The sequence below is a fragment of the Megalobrama amblycephala genome, linkage group LG17 (assembly GCF_018812025.1).
Source record: "Megalobrama amblycephala isolate DHTTF-2021 linkage group LG17, ASM1881202v1, whole genome shotgun sequence".
NCBI classification, from domain to species: domain Eukaryota; kingdom Metazoa; phylum Chordata; class Actinopteri; order Cypriniformes; family Xenocyprididae; genus Megalobrama; species Megalobrama amblycephala.
The window spans coordinates 24,395,888-24,422,839 of NC_063060.1; the positions used below are offsets into that span (position 1 = coordinate 24,395,888).

Consider the following 26,952-nt stretch of genomic DNA (forward strand, 5'->3'; position numbering starts at 1 on the left):
AGCATGTTTTTTTTCTGTAGGAGAGAGATTTAATGAAGACATTTAAGATCCCAGTGGACACCTTTGTGACATACATGATGACTCTTGAAGACCACTACCACGCAGACGTGGCCTATCACAACAGTCTACATGCGGCTGATGTGGCCCAGTCCACACACATCCTGTTGTCCACACCTGCACTGGAAGTAAGAAACTCATATATGTAGCCAGTCGTAGCCGTTTCTGAGCCCTTTGAACTGATTTGTCTTTAATCTTTCTTATGTGTGAACCCTCTAATCTCTAAACAGGCTGCATGTTTTGACTGCAGCTGGTTTTAGCTTTGTCTTTTCTTGGTGCAAAAATAAAACTTGAAAAGACAAAGCTGTCTTTAACTACAAAATATTTTGTTTTATTAAAGGTCACTGATAAACAAAGTCAAAGCTGAATCTGTTTCAACTTTCAACTCAACTTGTGTTACAACATACAGTACTTGAAGTTCACTGCACTGAGGAAAGTTGATCCACATCATGTAACAGTCCTTTTCCGTTATTATTTACAGGCAGTCTTTACAGACCTGGAGATCCTGGCCGCTATCTTTGCAGCAGCCATCCATGACGTGGACCACCCAGGGGTCTCAAACCAGTTCCTAATTAATACCAGTGAGTGTGTTTTTATCTACACCTCCCTTTACATATTGAAGACTATGCATGCTTTTGGATCCAAACTGCTGCAGTTATTGAAACTCAAACCATATGGAAGAACAAAGCCTCAATGTTATGACTGTTTCATGACTCTCATAAACATCATGCCTCTCTTTACTGCAGACTCCGAGCTGGCGCTCATGTACAATGATGAGTCTGTTCTCGAGAACCATCACCTAGCGGTTGGTTTCAAGCTCTTGCAAGGGGAAAACTGTGATATCTTCCAAAACCTCTCCAAGAAACAGCGACAGACTCTCAGGAAAATGGTCATTGACTTGGTAGGCAGAATTAATGCTAGTTGACTTTTTCCTCTTAACCGTTACATTTTAAGGTGCGGCCTCATTAGAGAAACTTCAGCAAAATTTCACATGCAAAAAACGAGGCCCATTGAAATGCAAACATTTGAGCTTGAAAGTGCTTGTTAGTTAGTTAATGCATTAGCTAATGTTAACTAATAGGACTTTGTTGGAAAGTGTTACCAAACGTGATAATTTAAAATACACTTTAAAGTTTTTCACCCTCACACAAAACTCTCAGTCACACAAATTCCTATTGAAATGACTGGGTTTTGGCTGCAAAATTTCGTCGAACAATAGCAAGTCTCCTAAACGAGTCTCCATCTCTCTCAATAGGTACTAGCGACAGACATGTCCAAGCACATGAGCTTACTGGCTGACTTGAAGACAATGGTCGAGACCAAGAAGGTGACTAGTTCAGGAGTGTTGTTGCTTGACAACTATACTGACAGGATACAGGTGAGTCCTGGCAAATGTGTCCTCAACAACATTCAGTTCCTCACTACTTCCTCGACATTATTCAACATCCTGTCTCACTATGTCTACAGGTCTTACGAAATATGGTTCACTGTGCCGATCTGAGCAATCCCACCAAGCCATTAGATCTGTACCGGCAATGGACGGACCGCATTATGGAAGAGTTTTTCCACCAGGGTGACCGAGAGAGAGAGCGAGGCATGGAGATCAGCCCGATGTGTGACAAACACACTGCTTCAGTGGAGAAATCTCAGGTGGGCGTCCAAACAATCCATCACCTCCAAGTCATTCCATGCATTCACACTTAAGCATACTTTTAAAAAGAGCATTTGTTTTGGAAATAATATACTTTACAAAATATACTTAAGTGTTATTTACAATTAAATTAAATTTTTATAATTTGAATTTATATTAAATTTAACTTAAGAATACTTTTTTGACCCACTTAAGTATATGTACTTAAGTGGGTCAAAAAGTGTAAGCTAAAATATTATTTCTTATTGAAAGCTGTATGTTATGTATTTAAATATAGGCTATATTTGTAATTACACTTTTGCATTCAGCTACAATTCAGTAATATATGAACTTTTAATGTAATATCAAATAACACACTACAGTTCAAATTATAGTTAAGCACTTTACATGTGCTTTAGTATGTTAGTCGACACATTAAAATAAGTGTACTTTAAAGCATGACAACAGATTAGTAATGATTTCAAATACTACTTTACTTTAAAGTAAAACTTTTAATTTGACATTATTAAAAAGTGGACTTAAGTGTGTTAATAAAATCTCTTTAAGTATACTTAATGGCCTTTTATTTCATTAATATTATATTATCTGTAGATAGTTTTTTTTTAAATATATGCTTTTAAGATTTGAAGTACTGTACACTACAAGTGGACATTCAGTATAATTTAATGCATTTCTTTTTTACAAGGGATTGGTCATGTCCAGCCATTTCTAGAAGGAACTTATCATGTGTTTGTTTTCCTTTTAGGTTGGTTTCATTGACTACATTGTGCACCCACTATGGGAGACATGGGCAGACCTGGTGCATCCAGATGCACAGGATATCTTGGACACTTTAGAAGAGAACAGGAACTGGTACCACAGCATGATACCACAGAGTCCCTCCCCTCCCTTCTTTGAAACAGGAACTGACAGTGGAGATAAGTTTCAGTTCGAGTTGGAAGTTGAGGAAGGACCCAAGCAGGATACAGAGAATATCTTAGAGACAGACGATGTAGAGATTGAGACATGTTCTCCTTCATCTGCCGAGACGTAGCACCTCACTACAATGGCTATCATGTTGGCCGTATTTGATGACAGAGTAAAGTGCTGGAATGTTATTCTCCTGCTACCTGAGAATCCCTCAGAGGACCATTGTGTCTTGGGACTCTGCCGTTGTTACAGAGCCTAAAAGGGGAGTGAGTGAACATCCTACACAATATAGTTTTCACAGAAGTTGCAAGAATCCAGTCAAGTTGGAAATTGGCAGAAGTGGACGGACAGCCGTACCGAAAGTGCCATAAGATGGATTTTCTTAATCAGTCGCTACAGTCTGATCTGAATGTTGGAGTGGGTTTCTGTGAAGGAGAAATGCTGACCCTCTTATAAGAGGGGTTTGTACTACAACATCAGACTTTTTTGTAAAAAAGAAAAGAAAAAAAGACTACTTTTTGTACTTGTGTTTTGTCACTTTTTTGGTGTCACATCCAACTACACTTTTGAAAATGTCAAAAGTGATGAATGTTGTCATGCTGAAAGCAAAAGCATGTAATTCCCAGTCATGTATTTGGGAATGCAGTCTTCCTAAATTTTGGACAACAGAATAATCTAATTCTTGTGCCAGCATACTTTATCTTTATTTAAGTAATACAAAACCTTTGTACTTTGTAACAAACACTTTCTCTTTTAAAAGGCGTTCTTATAAAGCGATTCCTCTGGTACAACTAATGTGACGTTTTATGTCGTATTATCTATAAACAGGATCCAAAGAGTACAGCATTTTAGTGGTTACTCTTAAGGAATGTCCTGGGATTGATATAAATTAAGCTCTTTCAACTGTATTAGTTGCGATTATGTTGATTACCATGGAAAAAAAAAAAAAATATATATATATATATATATATATATATATATATATATATATACTTCTACTGAACTTCTATTGTAAGAGCCATTACAAGTCCAATAAGGAACTACTATTGCAAGTACCTTATTGATATTGCTTTTAAAAAAACTAATGGATAAGTCAAAATAATTTTTTTTCTCTGGTAACTGACATTATCCCACAGATGCTGTCGATCGAGCTGCACTAGTACTGAACCCAGATCATTCCTTTTAAACCACTTTAATATGGGAAACAAACATCCCAACACTTAATAGTGACATTAAACTGATTTAGCTGTCTTTATGTACTATATATTTAAAAAATTACCTCTTTGTGTCTGTAAATGTCACTAAGATACTTTTATGTCAAAGGAACAAAAGAGACTTCAGATTTAACATTTAAAAATTTCAACTCTCAAATCCCCAATTCATTTCTCGTTACATGTTATTTTTCTTAGAATCTAAGCTGTTAATATTCACGGAACAGAGTCAACAATAAACCTCATTTACACAATCACTGATGTCAAAAAATGTGGTTCCTCCTGTATGTTCTTACTGGTCAGGAACGGATGTGGTGAACACACGTCATTCTGACTGAGATTAGCCTTTAAATCAACAAGTATCTTTTCTTCCTTACAAGATGTATACTATTTGCTTTTGCTTACCCTATGTTTTGTTTTTTTTCCTCTTATTCATGGAAGCATGACTACATTTTGCCACAGTTCAACTGACGTAATTTGCCCAAATTTAAATTACGTTTACAGTATGAAGCTGTAACTTGTCTTTTTTCACTCATGGTTGTCATTGTGAAGCAGATGATGAACATGCACACTGTAGAAGAACTGTGATTTCACTGGTGGAATCACTGTTGTCTCTATTATTATTATTATATTTATTATTATTATATTATCATTTGTAGTATTAAACCTCTGTTAAAGTTGTGTTGCACATTTCTTATTTGTCAAAAAAAAACAAAAAACAAAGAAAGAAATGAAAATTATAGTGCTGTGATTCTTTTGCATGCTCCATGTCTATCTATAGACAGCCTAGAATTTTACTGAACCAAAAGGGAAAATTTGTCACAGTAACAGTCATATAATATAAATAATATAATATAGTTACAAGAAAAAAATAGTGGTCAGATTTTATATTAGTTGTCTATATAACTACTATGTACTTGTATACTGTATATATATATTTTTTTTTTTACAAATTGTCACATCAGAGGATGGTGATGAAGGAAGGAGATGGATATAATTCCAACAAACCAAAAACAAAGAATGTAATACAAATATAAACTCAAAACTCAGGAGTCAGAGAAAACTTAACAGCTTACTTAGCTAAATAACGTAGAGAGAACACACTAAACTGCAAATTGAGGAGGGTTTAGATACACAAAATAATGAGGGGTAACACAAGGCACAGGTGGGGACTTAATCAACTAATGAATCAACTAATGAATCACTATGACAACAAATGAAAAGCAGGAACATAGGGAACAAAGGCAACAGTCTACAGGAACTAAAATGAAACCAAAACAAAACATACAAATGACAACAATGTAATGTTGTACTGTGAAACACTTTAGCTGCCATTGAGGCGGGATACGGGTAAGGCAAGGGACAGGTTTGGTGGTATGGTTTAAGGGTGGGTTAAGGTGTAAGGGAAGGTCAACAGTGTAATTATAGATGAAATTACAGAAATTAATGACAGCTGTAATTAAATGCTGGTATTTTTTTAAATGCAAGTACAATGTAAAAACATGCATGCACTATATCAAATTTAAATTTTAGTACTAATAGTTAAAGACACTTAATATAAAGTGGGACCAAATTTGTTATATACTGTACCAAATTTTTATGTAAAAACAGTGTGCAATTACATGAGACAATTTTGCTTTAGTAGCTACATAGTTTGGTTGAGAGATTCAAAACTAGCAGTGATGTAAAAACTCATTAGAACAAATGTATCGAAAGTTTGTTTGCACTTAAACTGAAATCCATGCAATTATGGCACACTAAATGATTTATAAATATTTCATTTGTTTAATATCATTTCATTTATTAAATGTTATTGCATTTATTAAATACATATTAAAGTCATTTACGAATAAGGTTTTTAAAAGTGTAAAAAACATAATGGAGATATAATAAATTTTGAAGTTTTATTAAGTGTTAACAATGAGATTGTGTTTTTATAATCAATTAACAATGCTTTAGTCATTTTTTTACAAGATGGATAAAAATTTGTCACCAAAAAAGTCAAAACCAAAATTTTGGTTTTACCAAATTACACTTTTGGTTGGTTATACCGAATGACGATATTTTCAAACAATGCTAACAGGCTGATATCTAGCAAAGTTTTAAAAATATTACAAAATTTTCCATGTTTTATAGCGGTTGTACCGAATGACCTGATGTTTCGGGACATGAGCAAGTGAAAACATTTTTCAAATAGTTAAGAGAGAGTTAGTTACTTTGCTTCATGACCATGTGGTCCTTTTGCAGGTGTCTGAATGATGTCACGTCCTGTCACATGATACTGACTGCATGACTTGATCAAAATGGTGCTTTTACATTGGTTACTCCGAATGACATCAATGAACGGACATTCTTTCTCATAACAAAGAAACGACTTCTACACATAATTTTTATATATATATATATATATATGATGTTTTAAAATCATGCCAAAAAATACTTTACATTATAAGATGTTTTAATCACAAATGAAATGGAAGTATTGGCCTTTGGACGGTTAAACTGAATGACCTTTTGCCATATAAAGGTATTTTCAAATCTTTAAAATACCTTTACATGTAGCAAAATATAATTAAAACCTTTTGGATTCAATAAAAGAGATCTAGATAAACTACCTTACATACTTTGGATGTCATATCTTTGTTTTTTATTATTATTAAGGCCTTTGGACAAAAAAAAAAAACCGTCATTGACCCACATAAAAACGGGAGTTGTTAGCTATTTCCCCTGATCATGCTGACATAACAAAAACAAGAATGAATCAACCAAAAACAGAATGAATCAACGTATTCATTCACCAAATATCACAGTAAAGATCATGCAGACGTGACATCTGCCTCCACCTAGAAACAACTGAAGCGCATCCTGCTCAGCAAAACTGGTTTCATTGAGTAACAGTCATGCTAAAGTTTACCAGTATGTCGATGATCAGCTTCAGCAAGCTGACCTTTGAGTAGCGAACACTGTTCTTGTTTGCAATTTGAAGTTGTTACAAAGAGACTTAGCAACCACATATCAACACCTTAGCAACCATACACAACACATTAGCATCATGCACTCTAAAAACAAATGTCTTGGCTCAACAACAACAACAAATAAGGAACAGTTTGCATCGGTTTTGAGTTATGACAACTTCTAATGAAATTATGTTCAACCAACAAACTACACTGAGTTAGAGGAACTTAATTTGTAGCATAAGTTAATTAGGCCTATTTAAAAAATGCACTTGTTCCAACAAATTTCAACATTGAGTGCTGGCCCTGGAACCAATTAATCTTATCTAACCACAAAAACCACGTCTCTCCCTTTACTAAACAAACCCATAAAATACCACTAATTTGAAGATTTAAGGCCAACTCACACCAAGAACAATAACTGTAAAGATAGTTAAACTACAGTATAACAATAAATATTTTAGCGTCCAACACCAACGCACAATATCGTTCTATTTATTTTAAGTGCATGCAGCAGTTTTGTCATCTGCCACTTTAAATGCTTGTGCTTTTTAAAGTGGGATGCAATCTGATCGGCCTAAGCTGGAGAAAACTGTTCTGAAAGTGTTTCACACAATTTCTGTTTCTCTGTGCTGCTATTATTATAGTTGTGGTATGAACTCTACTTTTATATTTAGAACGATTTTTAGAAATATATCTTTATCGTATTGTTATAGTTATCGTCCTTGGTATGAATTGGGCCTCCTTATCTGGAATCATGGGAACTAGAAATCCACTGCCCAATTTTTTAAGTCATCAAGACCATTTTAGCAAAGATATTATCAAAGTTTTGCACAGGTTTTGCAAGTGCCAATCTAAAAATCTAGTTAGATAAATACATATGAAATATATTTTCTGACATAGTGTTGTTAATAGTAGTACTTGCTTGAAAGAACAAAAAATAGACAAGAGGATGGGGTCTCTGAGTTATTAGAGTACACGGGGAAGATGCTTGGGACGTGCTATTTAGGGTACAGTCAGTTTTTACCAAAAATCCCGTGACACTTGGGTTAACTTTTTCCATCGCTGCCATGTCAGTAGCTATGAAAGCTTGGGAATTTTTTTGGGAGCACAACAAAAACTTTGCAGTGTTTGACGTCAAAGTGCTTGTTGTTCCAATGAGCAGCACGTGGAAACTCAATACATGTGGGTCACTGGAGGCTTTTCTTAGAGCCCTGAGCTCCAGAGGAGGAAGTGATCAAGCTTCTACAGTTCATGGTGGAAACAAGTCTGATCACTTTCCCTTTACAGTAAAGGCCGACTTTCTTGATAACAGGATTGTTTATCATGCGCTCAAGATGAGGGCCTTGTTGAATATCTGATTATGGTTACACAGAATTCATTCAAGGGTAATGTTTGAGTTTGTTGATGGAGAAATTTCCTGAGAATGAGGATAGGTATATGCCACCTAGGTATAGGTATATACAAATATATATATACAAACCCGATTCCAAAAAAGTTGGGACACTGTACAAATTGTGAATAAAAAAGGAATGCAATAATTTACAAATCTCATAAACTTATATTTTATTCACAATAGAATATAGATAACATATCAAATGTTGAAAGTGAGACATTTTGAAATGTCATGCCAAATATTGGCTCATTTTGGATTTCATGAGAGCTACACATTCCAAAAAAGTTGGGACAAGTAGCAATAAGAGGCCGGAAAGGTTAAATGTACATATAAGGAACAGCTGGAGGACCAATTTGCAACTTATTAGGTCAATTGGCAACATGATTGGGTATAAAAAGAGCCTCTCAGAGTGGCAGTGTCTCTCAGAAGTCAAGATGGGCAGAGGATCACCAATTCCCCCAATGCTGCAGCGAAAAATAGTGGAGCAATATCAGAAAGGAGTTTCTCAGAGAAAAATTGCAAAGAGTTTGAAGTTATCATCATCTACAGTGCATAATATCATCCAAAGATTCAGAGAATTTGGAACAATCTCTGTGCGTAAGGGTCAAGGCCAGAAAACCATACTGGATACCCGTGATCTTCGGGCCCTTAGAAGGCACTGCATCACATGCTACTGTAATGGAAATCACAACATGGGCTCAGGAATACTTCCAGAAAACATTGTCGGTGAACAAAATCCACCATGCCATTCTCCGTTGCCGGCTAAAACTCTATAGGTCAAAAAAGAAGCCATATCTAAACATGATCCAGAAGCGTAGGCGTTTTCTCTGGGCCAAGGCTCATTTAAAATGGACTGTGGCAAAGTGGAAAACTGTTCTGTGGTCAGACGAATCAAAATTTGAAGTTCTTTTTGGAAAACTGGGACGCCATGTCATCCGGACTAGGACAACCCAAGTTGTTATCAGCGCTCAGTTCAGAAGCCTGCATCTCTGATGGTATGGGGTTGCATGAGTGCGTGTGGCATGGGCAGCTTACACATCTGGAAAGGCACCATCAATGCTGAAAGGTATATCCAAGTTCTAGAACAACATATGCTCCCATCCAGACGTCGTCTCTTTTTGAGGGAAGACCTTGCATTTTCCAACATGACAATGCCAGACCACATCCTGCATCAATTACAACATCATGGCTGCGTAGAAGGACGATCCGGCTACTGAAATGGTCAGTCTGCAGTCCAGATCTTTCACCCATAGAAAACATTTGGCGCATCATAAAGAGGAAGATGCGACAAAGAAGACCTAAGACAGTTGAGCAACTAGAAGCCTGTATTAGACAAGAATGGGACAACATTCCTATTCCTAAACTTGAGCAACTTGTCTCCTCAGTCCCCAGACCTTTGCAAACTGTTATAAAAAGAAGAGGGGATGCCTCTTGTCCCAACTTTTTTGAGATGTGTTGGTGCCATGAAATTTAAAATCAACATATTTTTCCCTTAAAATTATACATTTTCTCAGTTTAAACATTTGATATGTCATCTATGTTGTATTCTGAATAAAATATTAAAATTTGAAACTTCCACATCATTGCATTCTGTTTTTATTCATATATATATATATATATATATATATATATATATATGCATGCATGTACGTCGCTTACCTGGGGAACACACCAGGATGCACTATGGGAACAATGCACGCTGGCGGAGGCAGTGTGATGCTTTGGGCAATGTTCTGCTGGGAAACCTTGGGTCCTGCCATCCATGTGGATGTTACTTTGACATGTACCACCTACCTAAGTATTGTTGCAGACCATGTACACACCCTTTCATAGAAACGGTATTCCCTGGTGGCTGTGGCCTCTTTCAGCAGGATAATGCGCCCTGCCACAAAGCAAAAATGGTTCAGGAATGGTTTAAGGAGCACAACAATGAGTTTGAGGTGTTGACTTGGCCTCCAAATTCCCCAGATCTCAATCCAATCGAGCATCTGTGGGATGTGCTGAACAAACAAGTTCGATTCATGGGGGGCCCCATGAAAAGAACTGGGTAAAAAGACAGCTCAAATGTGATGCAATTAAAACAAAAACTTCTTTGACATACTGTAGAAATTATCTCACATCTTTTTTTATCTACATGTATGCAAGTAGGTGTAACTTACAAAGGAAGTTTATGAAATCATTCTAGTAAATCAGTCTCTTTGGAAGGTAATCTGTTGATCTAATCTTCACTCTCACCCAGCACCACAAACAGAACGTCAAACATTCTGCACAACACAAATAGAGAATTATATCTTACACATTTAGAATGAGCTACACTGCTGAACAAACATACATAATACAATTTTACTATGTTCCCTCATTGACAATTTTATAATAAAAACGTTTTTTTTTCTTTCTTTTCTTTCTTTTGTTTAATGCATTCCTTAGTTTAATACACCTTTTTCAGTATTATTAATATTATATAATATTATATTAATATTATTAATATTATTAATATTCAGTGTTGGATAGTAACTGAATAGCCAAGGCTATATGTTATCTGGATTATGTAATTAGATTCCAAAAATTAAATAGGCCTACTTCTAATTAGGTTATATATTGTGAGATATATAATATAAAATAAAAAAAAGATGTATTTCATGTATTTCTAATAATAGATGACATTTTTAAAAAAAACTCATCTTTTGTGGTCAAAAGCAGCATGCATATGATACTGTTGTGTGCATGCTGCCTCAGCAAATCATGCTACATTACAAAGTGGGGATTTAGCATTAACTAGCATGAAGAACAAATAGCCCATAGACAGACTGTGCATAGAGATCGATTTAAGACTCAAAACACTGTTCGATACAAAAACATACCTTGTGTGAGTTCTTGCTTTTAATGTTGATAATAGGCTATAATATAGCAAGAATGCAAATCCAAATATCCACACGATTGCAAATGTGACATTGATTTTACAACAGTTAAACAATAGTGATCTAAACACAGCATTGCCAGTACTGTTTGCTCTATTTTGCAATGAAGTAATAGTTCCAACAAATGAATCGTTACAGTTAATTATTCAATGACCCATTCAGAAATAAATCTGAATGAATGAATGACTGATGACTCACTCATTAAGACAGTGACTTACTGCCACCTACTGGAGGGTTTAGTTTGAATATTTAAAAGTATCACTTCGTTTTTTTTATTTAAAACATTATTGATTTTATACAGGTAAAAAAAAAATTTTTTATCAATTTAGAGAGCAAATAGTGTCCCTTAATGGAAAAGGTGTCAAAGAGAGAGGTTACTCCACTATAAAAAGTTTGGGAACCACTGGATTACCTTGACAAAATGGCAGTAATCCATTCATTCATCTCCCTGATTCTTTTTATCTTTTAAATTATTCTTTCTCAAAGATTTTATGGAATTGCGCACACAGACCAGCCACTAGTCAGGCGACTATAATTGAATAGAAAATTGAGAGGCTTCACAGCAAAAACAAATAAAATATTTAATGTTTTTTTAATTTTTTTTTTATTTTATTATAATTTAACTTTTCATAAATTTATGAACAGCCTGCATTTCCTTCCCAAACCCTAGTTAGGGAAACCCTCACATAATGTAATGTTTAATGCACTTACTGTTGTTGATAACTTTCTCGTTGTATTTTTTATCAATATGGAACAAGATTAGACTATTCAGAACAATGTTATATACAAGTTAGGTCAAGAGTAATCTAAAAGTAGTCTGATTATATTACCTAAAATGTGTAATGTAATAGATTACTAACTACAATTGTATCATGTAAACTGTATTCAGTAATGGACCTCAAGTAATCTCAGCACTGTTAATATTTATGAAACACTCTAATTTTCATTTATTTCATTGTGTATGTTTTATTGCTATTTTTATGAAGAATTTAAATGCCATTTAATCTTAATTAAAAAGAAAAACGGCTGGGTGTACAATACATGGATTACTGTAAATCCCATGTATTATTCTCTGCAATCTGTGTCTATATGTTTATTCGGTCAGAGACCTGTTAACTAACCTGAGTTGGTGTAATTACTGTTAAATGAGTCATGACCTAACTGTTTTCAGTTAGTGATCTAAGATGAGAGATTTCAGTAGTTGTTGACAGGTTTTAAAGATTTCAGTGGCCTTTTACCATCTCTTTGTACTATCTGAAAATCAGTTTTAAGTGCTGACCCCTTTTTGGCTGTTTACAGTATGGTACAGTGTTGCAAAACAGCTTTAGTAATGCATGACAATGTGCTATGCACAATGATATCACTGGAATTTTGTGTCAGAAAAATCAAAAGGCTGATGAAGACTATTTTGATTCAATAAAATACAAAGATTATATATTTATTTTTGACACTTTTTAAAAAACTAACCTTTGATGTTAGCTCATTATGTGGTGAGGGGAGGGGGGTTCACTTCAGACAGATATTACAGATCAAACTCTTACTATATTTGTTATGTTTCCTGGTCAGTACGCATGAAGAAGAAGAAGAAGAAGAAGGAGATTCAATTAGACACAGAGTATATATAGCCTACAGGGTGGTACAACTAAACAGGTGAACCATTTAATGTATTGTCACTAGTGGCCTCAGACTTTTGGTCCACCAGCAGGCGTCGCTCTATCATATGAATAGCGTTCTTAGGATCAGACCAAGGATCAGACAGTCCTTTCCTGCTCTGAGTCCGTTTGCCCCCTTATTATCCCTCCTTGTGAATGTACGAATTCTACTATAGCTTGGGCTTAGGTCATGAAATATTAATCACGCAACGTGACGCAGGCCTCGCTGATTTGTTGACAGACTGGCGTAGAACGCTAGTAAGTCTGCGAACCCACCAATCCTACCCCACCGAAAGGCGTAGCTCATGAATATAAAATTACTACGTGACTGGACGTTCCAGGAAGGTTGCCAAGCTACGTCGTCATGACCTTATAAATATTCACGAGTAAAGCCTGCGCCATAGTACGGTTCGTAATTACGCGACCCTCCCACACTCTCATTCTCCGTTCATCGGCTGTCCTCAGCATCCCCTCTGTGATGATGGCGTGTGTGGATGCTGCTGATGCGGCGGTGCCTGGGGCCTAACCCACCGGTTACCGGGAAACCCGAGAGACGAAGACGTGAGGGGCTGGGCAGTATGAGCCTTTCCTTTAACGACCGGTTACCGGATCACTACTGTATCTCATGTCAGTTTGTTTGCGCGCGTGAAACCGAGGAATGAAGTACTGCAACCATGATGCAAGGTAAAATCCACTTCGGGCCCTTAAATTCATCGCTGTCTGTTGATATTATTTATTAGGGTGGTAATCTTCTCTAGCCGACTGTGCTGTACATGACATCCAAATGCAGCACATGCATGTGTTGGTGTCTGTCTCCTTGAAGGAGGTGAAGGATTATGTGTCTCACGTTGTATGGCCAGTGAGCATGTGTATTTGCACCGTGACACACACACACAAACATCATGATGGCACATTTAAATTTAGGTTCAATATCAGAGGCCAAGGTTTACACATGTGGTCCAGTGAGCACAAGTGTAACTCCCATATAAATCTGCCATCAGGATGTTTGTGTGCCTTTGCTCTGTGGTCTACAGTCCCACCCTCATCATCTTATAGGTCATGATTTATTTTTTTCAGATTTAAAGGGATAGTTCATCCAAAAATCAAAATTATGCCAGTCATTTGTTCAATTTTATGTAGTTCCAAACCCGTATGATTTTTTTTTTCTTTTGGGAAACACAAAAGGGAATTTTGAAGAACGTATTTGGAGCTTTCAAACTTATACCATAAAAGCACAATATACACTACTGTTCAAACGTTTGATGTCAGTATTTTTTTAAGGAAATTATCTTTTAATTAACCAAGGATGCTGTTAATTTGATCAAAAGTGACAGTAAAGACTTTTATATTGTTACAAAAAATCTATTTCAAATGCTGTTTTTCCGAGCTGTCTATTAATCAAAGAATTCTCAAAACCGTTTCCACAAAAAAATATTAAGCAGCACAACTGTTGTCAACATTGATAATAAGAAATGTTTCTTGAGCAGCAAATTAGCATATTCAGATGATTTCTGAAGGATCATGTGACACTGAAGACTGGAGTAATGATGCTGGAAATTCAGCTTTGCCAATTACATTTTAAAATATATTTAATTTTTTTTAAATTGTAATATTTCAGAATATTACTGTTCTACTGTATTCTTGTAGAGCATAAGAGACAAAAACATTCAAATATTTTTACTGACCCCAAGTAGGATCTTTTTAATGAATTATTTCTCAAAACCAGTCTGAATCGGTTTGTTTGAGATTAACAAGTTGTGAGCTGAACAATTCACCATTGATCACCTAAAATGCCTGATGATTTGTTTACAAATTGGATGGATCTAGTTCTCATCTTATAGAGCACCTCAGAGATGACGTGTTTTCGTAGGCAAAACCCCGGAAGCGGGTTAGCATTTTAGGACTGCCGGTTCCATCGCCCTAAAGTCTATGGGTTTTTTTTAATGGGTTTTTGCTAAATCGTCTGAAATAAGGTCTGTGGTTATCAAAGCCTCTAAATATGTTCACGTTTTGATCTATGACATAAAACACACCAGTTATAACCCGCTTGTGATTTTTTTTTTAAACCTTTATTGTGTCTTAAAAACGGTGGTTGCTAACAAGTTGTTAAAAGGGACTACTTCCTTTGGCGGGGACTTTAGACGTCATCATGACAAACAGGACATTTGGACAGCATTTCTCATGAAAAAGTGAATAAGTATTCATAAACAGCGTAGATCATAATCAGCAAACATGTTTTTAAATAAAGTTTGAGGACACACGGTGGTGGTGACGTTGATCCGTGAACATGGTGTGCTGTAGTCCGTTTGTAGCCTACTGTTAGCTTTTTATATCTGACGACTTTATTTAGGCTTCAAAATCTATAAATGTTGTGTTAACTTGTAAAGATTATCTTGATAGACAAAACATGTAAGTGTCATAACCCTTTGTTAAACACAAATTTTTGTGATTTTCCAAAAGTCTATGGGAAAAATGCACAGGCTTTCAATCGAGGGAACCCGTGCGCCGCTAACTTCCGGGTTGGCCTACAAAAACACGTAATCTCTGAGGTACTCTATTGACTCCAAGTGTGGGTATTTGCAGGTTGGAGTAATTGGCGTGATGAAAGGTTGGGGCATGGAGAGAGGTCTTTATCATTGGTTGTGAAATCTGTCAGTCAGGGTGTGGGGTAGGCTTAGGGGTTAGATTCTGTTGTAGCAATTCACCTTTCGGCATGCCCATTACTCCAACCTGCAGCTATCCCTGTCTCCAATGATCTGGTCACAGTGGTTCTCGAGTTAAGTTATTATCAGTGAATAACGGCTTGAAGTTAAATTTGTTTCTCACACCAAAGTATTGAGTGGTTCAGAAGTCTTAGAGTGCAGTGTATTTGTTGTAGATCTCCATTATGATCAGTAGTATCATTTTTGAAGCTTGAAAGCGAGTCCACATTGATTATCATTACAATCAGTTATTGGAAAAGAATAACCAATACATTCCTCAAAGTTTCTCCTTTTGTGTTCTACAGAAAAAAGAAAGTCATAGGTGTTGAATGACATAAGGGTGCGTAAATGTGAACTATTCCTGTCTTCGTTTAATGGCATTGTTGGATTCAAATGTTTAAGGTAGTGAACAAGCTGCAAGCAAGCAGTTTCATCTTCTTGTATTTGTTTTGGGGTAACTCGACTTAATTGCTTCATTTTTAGCCAAGCAGATGAGGAAATGTCAGCTTTTCCCTAGAGGTCTTCTAGACTAGAGGCATGATGGGTGAACGCACAACAAGAGGCTTTTGCACTGAAACCCTCAAGCAGTCCCGTATGCCATCATGCCAAGATCTCCAGGCTATAAATTCTGTTGCTTTGTCTAATATCGACCATGATGCCAGTCCTTAGGGACTGTTGTTTCTACATACAAGTAAACTGGCAGATTGAGAAAATATTGTAAAATAAGCATTAGATCTTGCATATTTGTGGTTGCTGACACCCTACCACCAGTAAATGACTGGATGTCCTCATTGTAGATTTGGTCATCCAGGTCAAACATACACTGTGAATCCCTGTACAGAGTTGCAGAGCTCATTTGCCTTGATGCAATAATAATAATAATAGAAAGTTATATCATTTAATTCCATCCACTTAGAATGAGGTCTTGGAGAAAAAATGTTTTTGCATTTTTTAGTTGCAGATGTTAAAATATTTATGTAAAATGTCACTCCCCTGATGACTGAATTCAGTGTTTGTTTTTCAGTTGTCAGTGAATTTAACTCTCTACATTTAACTTAGCACTGCATTTTGCTTTGTGTTTGTTGATAACAAGCAGTGGCAGCAGTATAGCATGTTGTACTTCATCAAAAAAAAAATTGCAACTGCATTTTGCTTATTCTTGATAATTATACTTTTTTCCCCAAAATTTATTGAGAGACAATAGGGGATATTTCTACTTTAGTACTTATGGAATTAGCAAATGCTCTCATCCAAACCTCTCTAACAGGAAACTTTCTTAGAACTTTGTCTAACATTCTGGCATATACAGTATGTATATACTTTGTATATACAAAGGCCAGATGACTTTGAACAAACATTCTGTTAATATACATATGTGTTAATAGAATGTTTGTTCAAAGTTATTTGGTCTTTAATAATGTTCTCAAAACATTAGCACAAAAACATTATTTATACATTGTTCATGGAATGCTTTTTCTGAAACGTTTTAGTTGAATGTTCGTTTAACAGTCTTTAAATGTTGCTACTTGTTTCATAATGTTCAGAGAACATTCAAAAGTAACATTCCCATAATGTTTGCAAAATGATAAAATGGAATGTTTCCTTAACATTTGCATAACCAAGACATTTAAAAAAAAAAACTGGACATTTTCAGTTCAGAGAACATTCAGAAAATAAAATTTTCATAACTTAACATAGTTTACCTTTAAGACTTAAAGGTAAACTATGTAACTTTATTTTGGTTCAAAATTTACACAATTTTCGCGCGAGTACATCATAAATCCATCTTCCAAACAATGTTTTTGTCTTATCCAGAAACACTATGTACACCTAAAATAAGTTATAACAAAGTAGGGTGACAACCACTGCCGAGTAGCCCTATCTAAAAAAAGAGAAAATTATATACATATACAGGTACATTACAGTCTAAAAGTTTGAGGTCAATAAGTTATATTACAAATATTAGGCAGCACAACCATTCCCTATCGGTCAGTCACGTTCAATGTTATGTCAGAGTGAACTGATGCTATGGGATCTCACTTCGGAGCCCAATCCCCTTCGAGTGGTAACAAATAAACCAATGTGAGATTTGCATGGCAAGCCACTCCCTGTACATACAGGTATATAAGCTTTTTTATTTCAGATCTGTTTGTCAGTGTTCTGCCTTTGAGTCACATGAAGTTGTTCTACGTTGGATATATGGTGCATTCAGCGGTGTGTTTCACCAGTAAAAGAGTAAACCTTGCAAAGATAAGTGCAGCGATCACACCCCTGGGCGCTTCAACTGTTAAAAGAGCAGTTTCGCTAAAGCACAGGTGACATTGTGTCTTTTTAAAGATGGCATTCCACCCGCGTGTTTCTGGATGCGGTCGTTACCTAGTTGGGCTGCAGGATTATGATAAAAATCATAATTGTCGATTATTTCCTTAATTGTAATTGTAATTAATAATTATGATTATCACAATTTACATTGAATGATGTTTTGAATAGCTTTATACCATTGTTTGAAGTAATAATCATGTATTGCTTGGTCTGCTCAAAGTCACGCTGGATTTTCTCCTTAGCGTAAGGTTGAGAGGTCCATCTATCACTCTTTTCCATGTTTGTAGAGTTAGTTCGTCGACTAAATATATAGGCTGTGTTGTCACGGTACTGGAATTTCTAACTTCGATACGATACCTTGAAAAGTACCGATATTCGATACCATTTTTGATACCACAGGGGAAAAAACAATGTATATACTGTCATATAGATATTTTTAATATTATTTCTTTCTTTTTTTAACATTAACAACATAGAGAGTGGCACGTTTATTCGCCTGCTGTCCCTTTAAGATATGACAAACGCACGGACACATTCTTCCTGAACTGTTTTACAAGATGGGCATCGTGACATTGTTTCTGAGTGCATTTGACCATTAATAATCCGTGAAAAAGAGCTTATTTTGGCACTTGTATGTCAAAGGCGGCTTTATTATGTGTCTGCGCTTCATGTGAAGGCGAAATCTGCGGGAATGAATAGAATTATGCGCAATCCTGCGCCGAAATTCAGACCCAGTCACACCAACGCTATTAAACATGAGAGCACGAGACGACTGAATGAGAGGAGGCTCGTACATCTCAACTCGCTGTCAGAGAGGAGAGCAAGAACGCGCAGCTGGTATCGGTGTATCGATACTGCAGAAAGGAGTATTGGTATCGTTTAAGATATTTCAGTATCGATACATATCGAAATATCGATATTTTTGACAACACTAGGCTGTGTGCACGGCTTTTTAAAAATGGCGGGTCATGGTGTTTCCCATCAGCGTACACCTACGTCACTGGTAGCTCCTTTTGTGCTGGGTTAGACCTTTTACACTCTGAAGTAGTCGTGATTCGCCTCTCACAACGTAATATGCTCTCACAACTCTTAAAGCGGAACTCAGTAAGATTTGCGAAGCTCCCCCTACAGGTTCCTTCAGTGAGTCACACTGTCGTAAATACTCCAAGCGCAGCTCTGGACTACAATGACTACAACGCTCACCAGCGCAGTAGTTTTGCAAATACAGTACAAGAAAGAGGAGGTGGGTAATTTGCAAATACAGTACACTCGATGGAGGTGGGTAATTTTCGAAACTGTCTTATAAAGTCATAATATATACATTGTTTTTGAATTACCGTAAAGCATTTTGTCACTCTCGCGTGAACGTGAACATGAGGCGAGATTGCTTCGGGTCGGTGCAGCTCAACTTGCAAGTGCTGTTTTTTGGCGTAGACGTGCTAGAGGGTGTTAGTGCACGACTCAAACACACCACTACAAGTCAATTAACCATCGTAAGGACTTTGTAAGGAAAACTATTTATGAAGGTAAAAAAAGTTACTTAGTTCTGCTTTAAACACGCAGAATAATGTAAGTGGATATTTTTCCTTGTAATCGCACCTTTGAATGAAAACGTGGCATCCGTAATCGCAATTAGAACTTCGATTAATTGTGCAGCCCTATAGACCGCTTAATCGCCTACGTCACTGTGACGTCACCGCTCTAGCTGGAGGCAAAACATAAATAAGAACTAATAGCAGGCGTGCTAAAAATTTGAGGTTTTGACTTTAAAATATCGTTTTGTTGTGTTTGTGTTGTGCTGCCAGAATAGAAGGAACAGGACTTTTGGTTCAAAACTAAAGTTTTACCATATCCCGGCAGACATTCCTCAATCAAAAAGATAATTGTGGTTGAATGCAATACGGCGTACAGACTGGACAGAGACGATCATAAATAATACTCGTGTTTGCAGTGGACACTTCATATCAGGTAAAATAATCGATGCATATGTAATGGTGTGTTGGTTTTATCTAGTACAATTCAGCAAGTTTCTGTTTTATAGGTGAAAAGTCGCCAACTTTCAGCACACTAGTTAGCTTAAATGTTAAACAAACATACAGCGATAGATGTGTGTGCCATCCTTTGAATGGTCTCTTAAAATAATCCACATTGCTAGCCATAATCATAGTTAGCCCAGCGTTAGGTTACATTAGATAATAAGCCTTGACAAAATTCCCCGAACCACCAGAAAGTAATTCATATGTTGTCTAGGAAATGTCCAAAACTTAAGTTAATTTACAAAAATAGCTGTCACGGTCCCACAGAGTCAGTGACTGTACATATTTGGACAGTTCTGAACCTTCTTTTGCATCTATGTTTAATAAATCCCGCCTAAAACATGCTAGCTTAGGCTTGTCAACATTGAGTCCAGCGTCTCTTTTTGCCTCCAGCTAAGCCCCGCCCACCAGAAAACGTTGCAATGTTTGCAAACTTTTTAGGGGTCTATTACCTAGCCCCGTCTAACAGCCATGATCACTGCCTCACGTGTCTTACATGCACCACAGAGAACCACTTCGGTTAATACTCAGGGTGAGCTGAAGATTGTAGTGGGAGCTCTTCCGCCGGGCCAGTCCCCACGGGCCTCCCACTTCTGGCTCCACATTGCAGGCTGTGGAGTTTCCTGATGAGCCTGCTGGTCCTTCTCATGAGGGACCCAGCATCTCATTTGGGACTCAGGGGGAAAACAGCGGTTCCACTGAAATTATTTCAGAGGCTCCTGGGGCATATGTCTTCCGCAGCCGTGGTCATGGTGCTCGGATTGATGCATATGAGACTGCTTCAGCACTGGCTACACAGCGAGTCCCGAGATGGGCATGGTGCCGTGGCACATATCGGGTGACCATCACTTCGATCCGTCGCTGCACTTTCAGCCTGTGGCTGGATCTTGCCTTTCTACGGGTCAGAGTTTCCCTAGAACAAGTGTCCAGGCATGTTGTTGTCACAACAGATGCCTCCAGAATGGGCTGGGGCGCTGTATGCAACGGGCGTGCAGCCTCTGGCTCCTGGACGAGACCTCGACTGCACTGGCATATCAGTTGCCTCAAGTTGCTAGCAGTACCGCTCCCCCTAAACCAGTTTTAGTCGCTGTTGCAGGTCAAGCATGTATTGGTCTGGACAGACAAAACATTGACGGCGATGTATATCAACCATCAGGGTGATCTACATTCATGTCGCAACTCGCCTGCCATCTCCTCCTCTGGAGTCAGTCACTCAACCCAGAGATCTACAAGGCGAGCTTATGCCTTGAAGTGGAGTATGTTCATTGACTGGTGTTCTTCCAGCCATGTGGTGGCTTTCCTCCCTGCAGGAAATGTTGGTCCTTCCTATCTCCCTTTACCTTGAAAGTGTATGTTGCTGTCATTTCCGCACATCACAATGCATTAGACTGTAGATCTGTAGGAAAGCACAACCTGGTCATCAGGTTCCTGAGAGGTGAATCCAGGAGGATTCGAGACCAGATGGTGAACTTGCTGCGTCCCGTTCTCGCCTTGCGCATTTGACCAGAACCCACAGTGGTTGTGGTGCTTTCCATAGGGACCCCATAACATCAGTTCATTTCGATGTAACATCAAATGTGACTTCTCGGTTACTGATGTAACCCTCGTTCCCTGTAGGAGGGAACTGACACAACCCTGTACCACCACTGAATGGCCAGGATCCCATTAGCTAGGGGTGGGAGAAAAAATTGATGCATCGCAATTCTCTTTCCAATGATTCTGGATCGATTCTGAGAATTTCAGAATTGATTCTGAGCTTAGTTTTTATTCAGATGCGTGATAACGCTGCATGTGCTTTAGAAACACCCGAATTCTGCTTGCTTCCAATTAAACACACACATACACCACTCGAACCTTTCACAAAATAATAATTCATAAAGTTCGGAAAGGTTGAAGTGAATTTTCCTTACAAATGCACTACAAAGTCATCATTTATGTCACTTGGAATGTAGTTGACTTATATATTTAAAATTTGAATCTCCGAAGGCTGCTTTCAATTTCAAATGCTGACACTTGCTTTTGTGAAGAGCGCTCGCGCATGTGGCTGTGCGCGACTCCATGTAAGTGGTTTAATGCACTTGCGTCTAAAAATGGTTTTATGATGCAAAATTAATGTAAACACAGCCAGTTATGTCTAAAGGGATTAAACGGACAGGACAAACCACATTACTTCTTATATTTCAAAAGAGATCCGTGCGTGAATGCAGCTTATTAGAGCTCTCGCCATCATAGTAATAATCAAACAGTAAAGATGAGAAAGAAAAATCACTCATAGTTCTTGAATGGAAAATGTTCATACTTGTAATATGTTTCTTTGCTCCTCTTTATTATTTGCTGCTTGCTTGTATGTTTTGAAGTTATACTTAGTTTAAAATAACAAACAATTGTTTTACTTTAGTATTTTTTTCATTTTGTAATTAAAAAGTAGGCTACTTATAATTACTTATGTAAGGATATATAAATGTAAGGATTTTAAGATTTTCAAGTCGGTAAATTAATTAATTAATTAATAAGAAAAAAAGTACATCAAGAATCATTTTGGAATCGGATCGTGCCTCCGAGAATCAAAATTGGATCGGATCGTGAGATGACTAAAGATTCCCACCCCTAATGCTAATTTAGTTTATACACTCGAAGGGGATTGGGCTCCCAAGTGAGATCCCATAATGTCTGTTCATTTCGACTTTAGAAAATGAGTGTTACATCTGTAACCAAGATGTTTTCAACATTTATAGTAATAAAAACAAACTCTTGAGCACCCAATTTAGCATATTAGAATGATTTCTGAAGGATCATGTGACACTGAAGACTATTATTTTATTTAATAAAATATATTAAAATAGAAAACAGTCTTCTTAAAGGGGACATGAACTGCATTGTTTTATAATGATTCCTGAGGTGCACTTGTAATGTTAGTATGCTTCTTACATCAAAAATTGTCATAATTTAGAAATAAAAGGCATTTTTCCTACCCTGATTTTAGCCCTCTTATTTGATTACTCTGTTTTAAGGGGCGTGTCTGCTGTGAGACTTCAGTGTAAACGGCCACTGCTGTGATTGGCTAAAATCTTTGCATATGAAATAGCTAAGTAAACTTGAAAATCGCGTTAGCACGTTTTTACTATTACAGCTCTTAAGGTTAACCAATCATGAAAAGTGTTGATTATAGCATTACATTTAGATCTATGGCATTATATTTAGATCGTGGGATGAAAGGTTGCAGAAATGAACACTGTAGCCGATCATTGTTGAGCGCATGAAAGCATCTCATCATTGCAACTCAATTTCTGCACACTAACAAATGCTTTCATCATAACTAACAGTGCAAAATCGAGAGTTTTGGCTAGAGATGTTCCGATACCCCTTTTCCATTCCCGATACCGATTCCGATACCTGAGCTCAGGGTATCGGCCGATACCGAGTACCGATCCGATACCTGGGTGTGTATCTGTATATATATATATATTTTTTACAGTCTATGGTGGCAACACAGCACAACTTCCTGTGTTTGCATTCTGAGCCGCGAAGAAGAATTGATTTCCGATTTGCTGCGTTAAGCAAAGATAGCGGGCACAACTAGGTATTGTTTAAGAAAATGGTATCGGATCGGTACGTGAGTTTAAATACTCGCCGATACCGATGCCAGAAATTTTTGTGGTATCGGTGGTATTTCCGATACTAGTATCGGAATCGGAACAACCCTAGTTTTGGCACGAGTCCAGAACTCAGTCACTGATAAAGTCCCACTGTTTGATTGACAGCTCCAGCGATTGTAAAGGGAGCATTCTTTGATCGCTTTCAATATATAATTTAATCACAGTTTATATAACAGATTATTTGCATCCTATTAAGAGAAATATTGTGATGTTGACCGTTTAGTCACTGGTTTGATTTACTGACACATAGACAAAGAACGTCTGACTGACTGTACATGAAACATTACATATCAGATCAGGCATTAGAATTAACACAGTTACTTACATGTTGTTTTCATTACTGTTGAGTCCATGTTGTAAAAGTCTGTTTGCAAAGCCTGCACCAAAGCGCAATTAACCCTCTGGAGTCTGAGGCTGATTTGGGGCTTGGAGAATTTTTGACATGCCCTGACATTTGTGCTTTTTTCAGTTGTTCATAAACATATAAATGACAAAAGTGTCATTACACTGTATTCAGCACAAACTAGGCTACAATAATATGTGAGGAACATGTATGTACATGTTTGTATTTTTGAAGGAATAATGTTTATGCGTGGTTATTGAAAAAACAAAAAACTTAAGTCACTGAAATAAGGCCAAAAAAAGTAGATTAAATCTGTGTTCACAAGACTTTTGGGTATTGGAGGTTGTAGACTAGAGTTTTTGCTTCAGAATTATGTAAAAATTATGCTGCCTACTCCTTCATATAAAACAATATATTGATTTAGTTTTTGTAAGACACTTTTTGTCAAGAAACACTGTATGCGTGGAGGCGTGAATCTGCATAAATAATGGGCATTTACACCTGAGAAGACAAAAGAATCACATAATAATGACCTGAAATGACTTGCATATTAATGAGGCCTTTCAGTCAGGTAGGCTGTGAAAAAAACCCTCTGTAATAATGTCTCAGCTCATCATAAACAGCAATACTGTGAAATATTATTACAATTTAAAATAATGGTTTTCTATTATATTCTTTAAAATATAATGTATTTCTGTGATGCAAAGTGTCTGAACAATTATGTTACCTCTATGGCATTTCATATAGGCTTTTAGCTTAAAAGCATGCACATTTGGAGAAATATTGATGGATTCTTATATATTTATGTCAATTTTCTATATTGAGAAGTAATATTTATTGTCATCACTATGAGTGCTGGATACTGTGTTTTTAATTCATACTTGCAGCCGGAGGGCGCTCTCTGTGCACATTTAGTCCACAAATTATTCTAAAGAAGAAGAGGACATTTCAGGAATGGTGTTTTTAATTCATACTTGCAGCCGGAGGGCGCTGTGTACACCTTTAGTCCACAAATTATTCTAAAGAAGAAAAGGAACTAGGAACTAACGGCATGTCTTCTAGAGATCGCTAACCATTGCTTTAACATCCAAATAAACACTTTTCAAGACAATAAATACACGATTGAGACGATGAATGCATGTATTGCCTCTGAATTTGCGTCTGAATAGCGCTGGCTCCGTGGGCGTGGCCGCATTAGCAGATAATGAGCTGAATCAAGCACTTCTGACATGGCTCTCTTTTCATACAGATTACATAAACACAGAATGTTTATTTTCGATTTGACTTGCATGATTTAAAACCTGACATTTCAACGTTTCTTTAGACATAAGTGTCATTTTTTTTGTCATTAGTATTCATAAGTTACAGTTCATTTTCTGAGAACTATCAGATTGGACTTCGTTCAGAGGGAGAGGAGAGATCACGCATCATGTTAGTTTTCTTTATTTTACAAAAAGCACAACATTGTGTTTTTACTCTGAGTGTACACAAATAAAAGAAGACATTCTATAGTTTCAATTGATATATTACTTATGTCTCTATGACAAAAAATAACAGAGTATTTTAAGTCTGTTTTGCTGCAATGTGAAAAAAATCCTGCAAAACGCGCCAGCGCGTTTTCAGACCTCAGGGAGTTAATTTACCAAAGAATCGACAGTGAAATGTACCGAATACAAATAAATAAAGCTCAACTGAGACATTCACATTGTTGAAAAAAAAATAACCATATTCCTTAGGATCCTTTGAAAGGTAATGTTAATTTTAGTCCTCTATCACTCTTCTCTCCTCGTCAACTCATTAACACACCAGTGGGCGGGGCTAACGTTGCAATGGTGAAGTAGGTATGATTTCTTCTGCGGAGGCGGGGTTTCACTTATCTATAGGCACATTCCAGGATCAGTGGTTCGCTGGGCCTGGTGTCAACAAAAGCTTACGAGCTTACGAGAAGTACGATGGCCCTTGTATATCAAAAGCTCAAGGAAAAGTTGATTTCTCAATTCATGACCCCTATAAAATGTATAAATGTAAAATATTTAACCATATTATTGTAATGCCATTGTTATTGTTATTGTTATTGTTAACCATTAACTGCATAAATAAGCCTTGGTGAGCATAAAATCTTAACGACCCCAGACTTTTGAACAGTAATATAGATATAGATTTCATCAAGACTTCTAGAGTGACTGATGTATATCTGATGATAAAAATTATTTTTAACAGGACTGAAAAAGCGTACCCGAAAGGCCTTCGGGATACGGAAGAAAGAAAAGGACAGTGACTCCACGTGAGTAAGAACAGTCTATGATCATAAGCTTAACACAGATACAGGATATTCTGATTTGCTCACTGGTGTATGTGTAGAGCCGCCCACCTTGGCACTGCCTTGTTTATTGTGATTCAGGTTTCTATAATGATTATGTATTGCTAAGACTTGGCTCAGTGTAATTTTGGTAAATGTGTATTAATAGCAGTGCCAGTCTTTTAGTAATGGTATAAAATTTGCTCCACTTATTTTGGCAAAGAATTGCTAATTTAGACAGGAAACGACCATTTAATTAACATGTACAATAGACCAATCAAGTGTTTGTTGTGTTTTTATTCTGTTTAGCGAAGTGTTTTTCTCAACCTTTTTGACTCCAGGGCCCCCATTATCCACAACAGTTTCCGAAGTTCCCATGACTTTTTCGGTTTTACAAGATTTACTGGATAAGGATTAAGGATATAAGGATTGAAAATGTATATGTTTTTCTAAACAATTGCTTTCATCTCTTTCAGTGGATCACCAGACAAAGAAAAATCTGTGAGTACAGCATAATCCATCCATCCAGTCTATAAACTTACTTTAGGTAGTGTTGTGAATTATTATTTCATTGTGATCATTCTTACAATGTCTCATCCTATATATTTTATTCCCAGAAAAAAGCCAATGGTGCACCTAATGGTTTTTACGGTGAGATCGACTGGGATCGATATGTAAGTAAACCTCTCTGAATGCTAATTTTTCATACTGTCTTTATAGTTCCTGAGAATGTAAAGCCTCGTGTGTTTGTCTGTACCATAACAGAACTCTCCTGATGTGGATGATGAAGGGTACAGCGTTAAACCTGGAGAACAAGGGGGAAATATCCTTTCTGTCTTCACATGC

At 36.8% G+C, this 26,952-nt stretch overlaps 2 protein-coding genes across 10 annotated transcripts in view; both read left to right on the plus strand.

Moving 5' to 3' along the window:
• The window catches only part of pde4bb (phosphodiesterase 4B, cAMP-specific b), a 74,018-nt gene extending 69,509 nt beyond the window's left edge, over nucleotides 1–4,509 (plus strand). For 4 of the 7 annotated variants that reach the window (XM_048162600.1, XM_048162605.1, XM_048162602.1 and 1 more), the window contains 6 exons: nucleotides 21–185; nucleotides 539–638; nucleotides 804–958; nucleotides 1,313–1,435; nucleotides 1,525–1,707; nucleotides 2,454–4,509. In XM_048162600.1, the coding sequence (XP_048018557.1) occupies nucleotides 21–185; nucleotides 539–638; nucleotides 804–958; nucleotides 1,313–1,435; nucleotides 1,525–1,707; nucleotides 2,454–2,741 (1,014 nt within the window). In that variant the 3' untranslated portion in view covers nucleotides 2,742–4,509. Of the gene's footprint in view, nucleotides 1–20; nucleotides 186–538; nucleotides 959–1,312; nucleotides 1,436–1,524; nucleotides 1,708–2,453 lie in introns of all 7 variants that reach the window. The other 3 variants (XM_048162598.1, XM_048162601.1, XM_048162599.1) reach the window with 1 other exon arrangement.
• An 8,108-nt stretch (nucleotides 4,510–12,617) lies between these two features.
• Nucleotides 12,618–26,952, plus strand: part of sgip1b (SH3GL interacting endocytic adaptor 1b) — a 39,051-nt gene continuing 24,716 nt past the window's right edge. Inside the window, exons 1-5 of one of the 3 annotated variants that reach the window (XM_048163970.1) lie at nucleotides 12,618–13,432; nucleotides 26,028–26,091; nucleotides 26,583–26,607; nucleotides 26,724–26,780; nucleotides 26,872–26,929. In XM_048163970.1, the coding sequence (XP_048019927.1) occupies nucleotides 13,423–13,432; nucleotides 26,028–26,091; nucleotides 26,583–26,607; nucleotides 26,724–26,780; nucleotides 26,872–26,929 (214 nt within the window). In that variant the 5' untranslated portion in view covers nucleotides 12,618–13,422. The remainder of the gene's footprint in view (nucleotides 13,433–26,027; nucleotides 26,092–26,582; nucleotides 26,608–26,723; nucleotides 26,781–26,871; nucleotides 26,930–26,952) is intronic. The other 2 variants (XM_048163969.1, XM_048163971.1) reach the window with 2 other exon arrangements.